The sequence below is a fragment of the Oncorhynchus masou genome, chromosome 17 (genome assembly GCF_036934945.1).
Source record: "Oncorhynchus masou masou isolate Uvic2021 chromosome 17, UVic_Omas_1.1, whole genome shotgun sequence".
In the NCBI taxonomy this organism is placed as follows: domain Eukaryota; kingdom Metazoa; phylum Chordata; class Actinopteri; order Salmoniformes; family Salmonidae; genus Oncorhynchus; species Oncorhynchus masou.
In genome coordinates this window covers 4,974,090-4,986,152 of record NC_088228.1, presented here as the reverse complement: position 1 = coordinate 4,986,152, position 12,063 = coordinate 4,974,090, and the positions used below count along the sequence as shown (strand labels likewise).

General features: G+C 34.6%; 1 protein-coding gene across 1 annotated transcript in view; it reads left to right on the top strand.

Moving 5' to 3' along the window:
- LOC135558088 (collagen alpha-1(XI) chain-like) overlaps positions 1 to 12,063 on the top strand; it is a 208,044-nt gene that overhangs the window by 170,887 nt on the left and 25,094 nt on the right. The window contains 2 exon segments of the mRNA XM_064991838.1: positions 4,761 to 4,814; positions 5,184 to 5,237. Coding sequence (XP_064847910.1) covers positions 4,761 to 4,814; positions 5,184 to 5,237 — 108 coding nt within the window.

Here is a 12,063-nt window from a genome sequence, read left to right as displayed (position 1 = left end):
ACATAAACCCATACACACACATCCAAACCCACACACACACACATAAACCCATACACACACACACACACACACACACACACAACCACACACACACACACACACACACACACAAACCTACACACACATACACGATACATCATTTGGCACACAGGAAGCCACAAATGCATCACACACACACACATGAATCCATAAATGTTGACTTACACACACACACACACACCTTCCTCTTCACACAGCGCACAATGCTCAGTCAATGGAACCACTGTCAGAACACACACAAAATGTGTGATATTTACTCTGCTCATATACACATATCTCAGTCCCTCCTAAGCCTCAGCACACACACACACACACGTATATCTCTGTCCCTCCTAAACCTCACACATTTACTCTGCTCATATAACGTATATATCACACCCTTCTAAGCCTCACACACACACACACACACATATAGCGTATACACACACACACTCCTAAGCCTCAGCACATTTACTCTGCTCATATACGTATATCACACACCCTCCTAAGCCTCAGCACATTTACTCTGCACATATACTTATATCTCTGTCCCTCCTAAACCTCAGCACATTTACTCTGCTCATATAGCGTATACTCTGTCCCTCCTAAACCTCACACACATTTACTCTACACACACATACAGCATACATATATGTCCACACACTACACCTCACACACATTTACTCTGCTCATATAGCGTATACACACATCTGTCCCACCTAAAGCCCATACATTTACTCTGCTCATAAATCTCTGTCCCTCCTAAGCCTCAGCACATTTACTCTGCTCACATACACACAATATATCTGTCCCTCCTAAACCTCACACATTTACCTACTCATTTAGCGTATTCTGAGGAAGCCTCAGCACATTTACTCTGCTCATATAGCATATATGTCTGTCCCTCCTAAGCCTCAGCACATTTACTCTGCTCATATAGCCTCTGTCCCTCCTAAGCCTCAGTCAATTTACTCTGCTCATATAGCGTATATATCTGTCCCTCCTAAGCCTCAGCACATTTACTCTGCTCATATAGCGTATATATCTGTCCCTCCACATTTACTCTGCTCATATAGCGTATATATCTGTCCCTCCTAAGCCTCAGCACATTTACTCTGCTCATATAGCATATATATCTGTCCCTCCTAAGCCTCAGCACATTTACTCTGCTCATATAGCGTATATATCTGTCCCTCCTAAGCCTCAGCACATTTACTCTGCTCATATAGCGTATATCTCTGTCCCTCCACATTTACTCTGCTCATATAGCGTATATCTCTGTCCCTCCACATTTACTCTGCTCATATAGCGTATATATCTGTCCCTCCTAAGCCTCAGCACATTTACTCTGCTCATATAGCGTATATATCTGTCCCTCCACATTTACTCTGCTCATATAGCGTATATCTCTGTCCCTCCACATTTACTCTGCTCATATAGCGTATATCTCTGTCCCTCCACATTTACTCTGCTCATATAGCGTATATATCTGTCCCTCCACATTTACTCTGCTCATATAGCACACGGGTGGTTTTTAGATGTCCACTACCAATGCAAACTCATCCCAGCCTTTTGTTATAACAGCTTTCAGCTATCAAATCACAGGCCACCCAGTCTGAAATCATTAATTAAACACACACTCACTCACTACACACACACAGTTACAGTGGCTGACTAATGTTTTATATCAAAGGACAGCTTATCGTTGAAATAGTTGAGACAACCTGCATTGACCTGCTCTATTGAAAAAGTCCATGTCAGAATAACAGCATTATCACAACAACACTATCACAACAACATTATCACAACAGCATTATCACAACAACATTATCATAACAGCATTATCACAACAACATTGTCATACCAGCATTATCACGACAGCATTATAACAACAACATTATCATAACAGCATTATCACAACAACATTGTCATACCAGCATTATCACGACAGCACTATCACAACAACATTATCATAACAGCATTATCACAACAACATTGTCATATCAGCATTATCACGACAGCACTATCACAACAACATTATCATAACAGCATTATCACAACAACATTGTCATACCAGCATTATCACGACAGCACTATCACAACAACATTGTCATAACAGCATTATCAGAACAACATTGTCGTAACAGCATTATCACAACATCGTGTAAGACATTATCATAACAAAGTTATCGTAACACCGTTATCACATCGACATGATCAGAATAACGTTATCTTGGCATTGTTATTGTGTCATTATCATAACAACATTATCACAACAACATTATCATTACAGCCTTGTCACAGCAACAGTTTCGTACCAATATTATCATAAAAATATTAGCATCATAGCCACATTAGCCATACGTCATTATCATAACAGCATTGTCAGAATAACACTATCACATCATTATCACAGCAACATTGGCATCACGTTGTTATCGTAACAGCATTATCGTATCGTTATCATTCAACATTTTGTTCGAAATATTACCACACAACTTAATCATAACAGCAACATTATCATAACAACAACATTATCACAACGGCATTATCGTAACAACAGCAATATCACAGCAACATTATCATAACAACAACAGTATCACAACAACAGTATCATACCGGCAACATTATCACAAAAACATTATCATAACAGCAGCAATATCCCACTCAACATTATCGTAACAACAACATTATCACAACAACATTATCATAACAACACCATTATCACGACAACATTTCCATACCAGCAACATTATCACAAAAACCTTATCATAACAACAACATTAGCACAACAACATTAGCACACTCTATTCACCAGCTTGGCCTTGTTCTTTATTTAATTCTTAAGGCGTTGGTAGTAATAGTATTCAAGTGACAGAGGTTTCAGTCTTCACTGTGTCTATAAGGGCAGAGGTGTCAGTCTTCACTGTGTCTATAAGGGCAGAGGTTTCAGTCTTCACTGTGTCTATAAGGGCAGAGGTTTCAGTCTTCACTGTGTCTATAAGGGCAGAGGTTTCAGTCTTCACTGTGTCTATAAGGGCAGAGGTAAATAAATTAGCTCTCTCTCCAATGACCAACTAAATGACCATACATTTTCTCATATAGTTTCACAATGACTGAAACTAACCTATTACAACTGTATTATTACCCCCACATATCAATTACAGTACACCCTCTCTCCCACTTTCTCTCTCTATCTCTCTTTCTCTCTCTCTCTCTCTCTCTCTCTCTCTCTCTCTCTCTCTCTCTCTCTCTCTCTCTGTATCTCTCTGTATCTCTCTGTCTCTATCTCTCTCTGTCTCTGTCTCTGTTGCTCTCTCTCTCTCTCTCTTGCTCTCTCAATTCAATTCAATTCAATTCAAGGGCTTTATTGGCATGGGAAACATGTGTTAACATTGCCAAAGCAAGTGAGGTAGATAATATAGCAAGTGAGGTAGCAAGTGAAGTAGATAATATATAAAGTGAATATATAAAGTGAAATAAACAATACAAATTATCAGTAAACATTACACATACAGAAGTTTCAAAACAATAAAGACATTACAAATGTCATATTATATATATACAGTGTTTTAACAATGTACAAATTGTTAAATTGGGGCGGCAGGGTAGCCTAGTGGTTAAAGTGTTGGACTAGTAACCAGAAGGTTGTGAGTTCAAACCCCCAAGCTGACAAGGTACAAATCTGTCGTTCTGCCCCTGAACAGGCAGTTAACCCACTGTTCCCAGGCCGCTATTGAAAATAAGAATGTGTTCTTAACTGACTTGCCTAGTAAAAGAAAGGTAAAATTAAAAAAAAAAAAATGGACACAAGATAAAATAAATAAGCATAAATATGGGTTGTATTTACCATGGTGTTTGTTCTTCACTGGTTGCCCTTTTCTCGTGGCAACAGGTCACAAATCTTGCTGCTGTGATGGCACACTGTGGAATTTCACCCAGTAGATATGGGAGTTTATCAAAATTGGATTTGTTTTCGAATTCTTTGTGGATAACAAGTCTCTCTCTGTCTCTGTTTCTCGCTCTCTTTCTATCTCTCTCTCTCTCTCTCTCGCTCTCTCTGTCTCTCTCTGTCTCTCTCTGTCGCTCTCACTATCTCTCTCTCTCTCACTCTCTTTGCCTCTCTTTACAACACAAGAAAACATCTGATTGTCTTCAGCTAGCTTTAGTTCCTGTTTCCTGTGGATGTTGACAAATCACATCGCAACTTGTTATTTTAGATAGTGTGATTGCAGCCAGGCCTCCCGTAGACCATAATTACCTAGGTGTTCCTGCTGAATAATTATGTCTTTATTCTGCAAGAGTTTTGGGTTTGTTCATGTGTTCAACAATAATTCCACACACACACACACGCACACACACACACACACACACACACACACACACACACACACACACACACACACACACACACACACACACACACACAGTGTTATGCTGCAGTGTGATGCGTGAGGATCTCTGAACACTCAATTGTACCAAAGCCTGCATTTCTAATGAAACTTTGAGTTGATTTCTGTTATGCTACCGTATGATAAATATGTCATATATATAAATATGTATATTGTGTTATTGATATGTTGTTAGGAACGTTAGATCAAATAGTGTAATGAAATAACAAGAGCTGCCCGTATCCATTTCGAATCGGTATCATCATTGCCGACCATGATACATTATTCAATGTGAGCCACGTCCTTGTTGTTGAGTATTAATAAAGAGGGTCTCTCCTTTTCCCCCCCCAGGGGCTGCCTGGTACATCAGGAGAGAAGGGAGAGAACGGGGACGTCGGCCCGATGGTAAGGCGGCCATTTTGGGAATCACACCAGAGTACAAATGGCCAAGTAGACTCCAAGCTACTTGATTGGATCCAGCCTGTTGTGATGTCACGGTCTTAATGTTTATTGTTTGTTGTTTATGTTGACATGGTGTTATTGTTGATTTTTTTGTATTGACCTGGTGTTATTGTTGATTGTTTGCATTGACCTGGTGTTGTTGTTGATTGTTTGCGTTGACATGGTGTTGTTGTTGATTGTTTACGTTGACATGGTGTTATTGTTGATTGTTTACGTTGACATGGTGTTGTTGTTGATTGTTTATGTTGACATGGTGTTATTGTTGATTGTTTGCGTTGACATGGTGTTGTTGTTGATTGTTTACGTTGACAGGGTCCACCTGGTCCTCCAGGTCCCAGAGGTCCCCAGGGTTCTAGTGGAGCTGACGTAAGTGTCTGAATATTCAATATTATTATAATGAACAGTTTAACATGTCATTATACTAGAGTATATATTATTATTATAATGAATAGTTTAACATGTCATTACACTAGAGTATATATTATTATTATAATGAATAGTTTAACATAGATTATAGAGTATATATTATTATTATAATGAATAGTTTAACACTAGAGTATATATTATTATAATGAATAGTTTAACACTAGAGTATATATTATTATTATAATGAATAGTTTAACACTAGAGTATAGATTATTATTATAATGAATAGTTTAACACTAGAGTATATATTATTATTATAATGAATAGTTTAACATGTCATTATACTAGAGTATATATTATTATTATAATGAATAGTTTAACACTAGAGTATATATTATTATTATAATGAATAGTTTAACACTCATTATATATTATTATTATAATGAATAGTTTAACATGTCATTACACTAGAGTATATATTATTATTATAATGAATAGTTTAACATGTCATTATACTAGAGTATATATTATTATTATAATGAATAGTTTAACATGTCATTATACTAGAGTATATATTATTATTATAATGAATAGTTTAACACTAGAGTATATATATTATTATTATAATGAATAGTTTAACACTAGAGTATATATTATTATTATAATGAATAGTTTAACACTAGAGTATATATTATTATTATAATAGAATACATGTCATTATACTATTTATATATTATTATTATAATGAATAGTTTAACACTAGAGTATATATTATTATTATAATGAATAGTTTAACACTAGATTGATATATTATTATATAATGATAGTTTAACATGTCATTGATACTAGAGTATATATTATTATTGGTTGAATAGTTTAACATTGGTATATATTATTATTATAATGAATGGTTTAACACTAGATGGTTATATATTATTATGATTGATTGAATAGTTTAACATGTCATTATACTAGAGTATATATTATTATTATAATGATTGGTAGTTTAACATGGCATGATACTAGGTATATATTATTATTTATAATGAATAGTTTAACATGTCATTACATAGAGTATTGATTATTATTATATTGATTGGTTTTAATTGGTTAGATGGTATATATTATTATTATAATGATTAGTTTGATTGGTTTATACTAGAGTATTATTATGGTTATAATGAATGGTTTAACACTGGTATATATTATTATTATAATGAATGGTTTTGACTGGATGTATAGATTGGTTGGTTATAATGAATTGGTTTAACACTGGTATATGATTATTATTATAATGAATGGTTGACTGGATGATTCATTATACTTGGATGATTATTATTATTATAATGATTGGTTTAACATTAGAGTATATATTATTATTATTGAATAGTTTAACACTAGAGTTGTGATTGATTATTATTATAATGGTTTAACACTATGGGAGTATATATTATTATTATAATGAATAGTTTAACATGTCATTATACTAGAGTATATATTATTATTATAATGAATAGTTTTTCATTAATATATATTATTATTATAATGAATAGTTTAACATTAGTTTATATATATTATTATGTATAATGAATAGTTTAACAACTAGAGTATATTATTATTATAATGAATAGTTTAACATGTCATTACACTAGAGTATATATTATTGTTATAATGAATAGTTTAAATGTCATTATTACAGTATATATTATTGTTATAATTGAATAGTTTAACTATGTCATTACACTAGAGTAGTTATATTACTGGATTATAATGAATGGTTTAACACTCTGGATGTATATATTATTATTATAATGAATAGTTTAACATGTCATTACACTAGAGTATATATTATTGTTATAATGAATAGTTTAACATGTCATTACACTAGAGTATATATTATTATTATAATGAATAGTTTAACATGTCATTACACTAGATATATATTATTATTATAATGATTGATTGTTTTTAACACTATTTTGAGTATATATTATTATTATAATGAATAGTTTAAGACTAGAGTATATATTATTATAATCGATTGATTGTTTAACATGTCATTATCTAGAGTATATATTATTATTATAATGAATAGTTTAACACCTAGAGTATATATTATTATTATAATGAATAGTTTAACACTGGAGCATATATTATTATTATAATGAATGGTTTAACATGTCAATTATACTAGTATATATTATTATTATAATGAATAGTTTAACACTAGAGTATATATTATTATTATAATGAATAGTTTAACTTCTAAGCATATATTATTATTATAATGAATAGTTTAACATTCATTATACTAGAGTATATATTATTATTATAATGAATAGTTTAACACTAGAGTATATATTATTATTATAATGAATAGTTTAACATTCATTATACTGGTATATATTATTATTATAATGACTAGTTTAACATGTCATTACACTAGAGTATAGATTATTATTATAATGAACTTTAACACTTGAGTATATATTATTATTATAATGAATAGTTTAACATGTCATTATACTAGTATATATTATTATTATAATGAATAGTTTAACACTGGTATATATTATTATTATAATGAATAGTTTAACACTAGAGTATATATTATTATTATAATGAATAGTTTAACACTTCTAGTATATATTATTATTATAATGAATAGTTTAACATGTCATTATACTAGCCTATATATTATTATTATAATGAATAGTTTAACACTGAGTATATATTATTATTATAATGAATAGTTTAACACTAGAGTATAGATTATTATTATAATGAATAGTTTAACACTAGAGTATATATTATTATTATAATGAATAGTTTACATGTCATTATCTAGAGTATATATTATTATTATAATGAATAGTTTAACATGTCATTACACTAGAGTATATATTATTATTATAATGAATGGTTTAACATGTCATTATACTAGAGTATATATTATTATTATAATGAATAGTTTAACACTAGGTATATATTATTATTATAATGAATAGTTTAACACTAGAGTATATACCATTATTATAATGAATATTTGTTTAGAGTATATATTATTATTATAATGAATAGTTTAATTTGGTTAGTATATATTGATTATTATAACTGAATAGTTTAACACTAGATATATATTATTATTATAATCAATAGTTTAACATGTCAGATTACACTAGAGTATGCTATTATTATTATAATGAAGGTTTAACATGTCATTATACCAGTATATATTATTATTATAATGAATAGTTTAACATGTCATTATACTAGAGTATATATTATTATTATAATGAATAGTTTAACACTAGATTATATTTTATTATTATAATGAATAGTTTAACACTAGAGTATATATTATTATTATTATGAATAGCACTACATGTGGCTCCATACCCTGTGTTATGATGACCTGACATTTTTTTTATGATTGATTGGTTGGTTGGTTGGTTGATTGGTTGGATGGTTGGTTATTTATTTGGTTGGTTGGTGGTTTAATTGGTTGGTTGCTTGATGTATTGATTGATGTGTTGATTGCTTGGCTGATTGATTGGTTGGTTGATTGGATGGTTGACTGGATGATTGGTTGGTTGATTGATTGGATGGTTGGTTGATTGATTGGATGGTTGACTGGATGATTGGTTGGTTTGGTTGATTGATTGGATGGTTGGTTGATTGGTTGGTTGGTTGGTTGATTGGTTGGTTGGTTGATTGGTTGGATGGTTGACTGGATGATTGGTTGGTTGATTGATTGGATGGTTGGTTGATTGATTGGATGGTTGACTGGATGATTGGTTGGTTTGGTTGATTGATTGGATGGTTGGTTGATTGGTTGGTTGGTTGATTGGTTGGTTGATTGGTTGATTGGTTGGATGGTTGGTTGATTGGTTGGTTGGTTGGTTGGTTGGTTGGTTGGTTGGTTGGTTGGTTGGTTGGATGGTTGGTTGGTTGGTTGATTGGTTGGTTGGTTGGTTGATTGGATGGTTGACTGGATGATTGATTGGTTGGTTGGTTGATTGGTTGGATGGTTGATTGATTGGTTGGTTGACTGGATGATTGATTGGTTGGTTGATTGGTTGGTTGATTGATTGGCTGGATGGTTGATTGATTCAGTTGGTTGACTGGAGATTGATTGGTTGGTTGATTGGTTGGTTGACTGGATGATCTGATTGGTTGGTTGACTGGATGATTGATTGGCTCTTACTGGATGATTGATTGGTTGATTGATTGGTTGGTTGACTGGATGATTGATAGTTGCTTCTTGGTTGGATGGTTGGTTGGTTGATTCAATGTGATTTGTGATCCTATCCACAGGGCCCAAGGGCCCTCCTGGTGGAGTGGGTTCTATGGGAGGTAATGGAGAAAAGGGGGAGGGAGTCAGCTCTAGCTGACCTGCAGGGGTAGCAAAGGGACCATCTGGCTTTATTGAGCCCATGGTGGAAATGTTGTTGCAGTGTATCCACATTTTGCGTTTAAATAAATACAGAACATCTACAACTTTTTCATTCAATAAATGATCATTAGAACAGATCTAGCCTGCTGGCCAATGGAGCATTCCCCTTAGTGTAGGAGGGATATCACACCTCATTTATGTATAGTAGTGTGGTTAGGTTACAAATCAATATTTCTTAATTGCAACTGTAATTGAGCATTTTTTTTTTTTTGGTGGAGTTTATAACTTCCTCTTACTGTAAATCTGATAGTCACAGTTCAAGGGGAAAGTTATGCCATCTCTTCCCATTGTCTATTATCACAGTCATGGTTTAGACATCTCAGGAGTTTCAGGGGTCAGAAAGTTAAGGTATAACTGATCTGGGACCAGGCTATGGACAGTTTTCCTGGTTACCTAAAACAACTTACTCTGGCCAATATATACCAGGGTAGAAAAACACTCACAGGGAGAAATAAATGTTGCTCCAAAAGCGCTCCATTGAAAATCATTTTAAAATCACCATTTAAACGACACTCAACACATTCTAGACCTACCATTTTCAAATGATTGGTCATTTGAAAACAGCATTTAAAAACCAGAAGTCAGAGCCAGACATTTGGTAAAAAAGAACTAAAATTAATTATTTATGCTATATTATTTCTATTATTTCTCAGAAAGACGAAGAAATACATTTGATGACTTTGTTCATACATACACTCAACATTTAAATAATATTCATTTTGACATCATTATAAATGACTTGTGATGATGTCAGTCTAGAATTACATCATAATTAAAACAGTAAATTGATCTTATTGGTTAATTCAGTTTGAATTCGTTAGAAACAGGAGTTTGTCCAGTCTGTGTCTTCAGGTTAGCTGTCAGGTGCCTGGAAGGCTACACAACACCACAGCCTGGTCCTTACTGTCTGTCAACTCTTCTAGCCTTGCTGGTCCTTACTGTCAACTCTTCTAGCCTTGCTGGTCCTTAGTGTCGTCTCTCTTCAGGGCCTGCTGGTCCTTACTGTATTCAACTCTTCTAGTCTGGCTCTCCTTACTCAGTCAACTCTTCTAGCCTCTGCTGGTCTCTTCTGTCGTCAACTCTTCTAGCTCTGCTCTCCTTCTCTATTCAACTCTTCTAGTCTGGCTCTTTCTCAGAATTCTCTCTTTCTCTCAACTCTTTTCTCTCCCTCTTCCCCTTCCCCTGCTGGTCTTTCTTACTCCCTATTCAACTCTTCTTCTCTTTCTGGTCCTCTCCCCCTATCCAACTCTTCTAGACCCAGCTTCCCTGGTCCTGGTCCCCCTGGAGGCCAACTCTTAACAGTTAGATGCAATGAATTGTCCTTAACAGTAGTCAATCTTCAGAAAGGAACAGTCCTTACTGTAGACAACTCTTTAGTATGGCTGGTCTTTTTGGGACATCTCTTCAGGGTCAGGTTCCAAGGGGACAGACTATACCAGGGTTTCCTCCAGGAAATACTTGGAGGGGACAGACAGTCCATTTTTGAATTGAGGGACGTTGCCCAGCAGAGCATTTTATGACAGGGACCCAGGGACCCTCTCAGAAAGAGAAGAGAAATTAGGACAATATCATAGTTACAGTTATGCTTCCAGAAGGGACAGCCGCATTAAATTCATATCAGTGAGCGTATGATGGAACATTGATTGTTGGTTATGCTGTGGTTTGTGGGTTGTGTCTTTTCCTGTCAGGACAATCAGTACAGAACAGAGTCCCTGACAGGATGGGTGGACTTGTCACCCAAATGACAACCCTTGTTCCCTATTCAGTCAAGTTCATTTTGACCAAATGTCTTAGGGACAGGACCCTTGGAGGGAACAGAATACAATGACAGGTCCGTCACAGCAGGGACAGTTTGGGCTGTCTGGCTCCTCTATCTGTTACAGTGGACAGAGCCTCTGAAATGGATAGTGACAGGTATGGAGGGGAACAGACAGGGACAGGTATGGAGGGAACAGACAGGGACAGACAGGGACAGACAGGGACAGACAGGAACAGACAGGGACAGACAGGGACAGGTATGGAGGGGACAGACAGGGACAGACAGGGACAGACAGGGACAGGTATCAGCTACAGCTGATATGAGCGGGGACAGATAGTGACAGACAGGGACAGACAGGTGATCACTTTGTTGTGGAGGGCTGAACAGAAGGGACAGATAGGTTCTTAGATCAGGGACAGATAGTGATCAGACGGGGGACAGAGTAGGGACAGGGTGAAATAGGGACAGACAGGGACAGACAGGGACAGATAACCATGCTGATATCCCTCCAGGGATCCTCAGTGTTTAGACAGTTTAAGAAGGGAGAGATAGTTCTGATATCTTTGTGATAACCATGCTGATATCTCTCCAGGGCCCCAGAGGAGAGACAG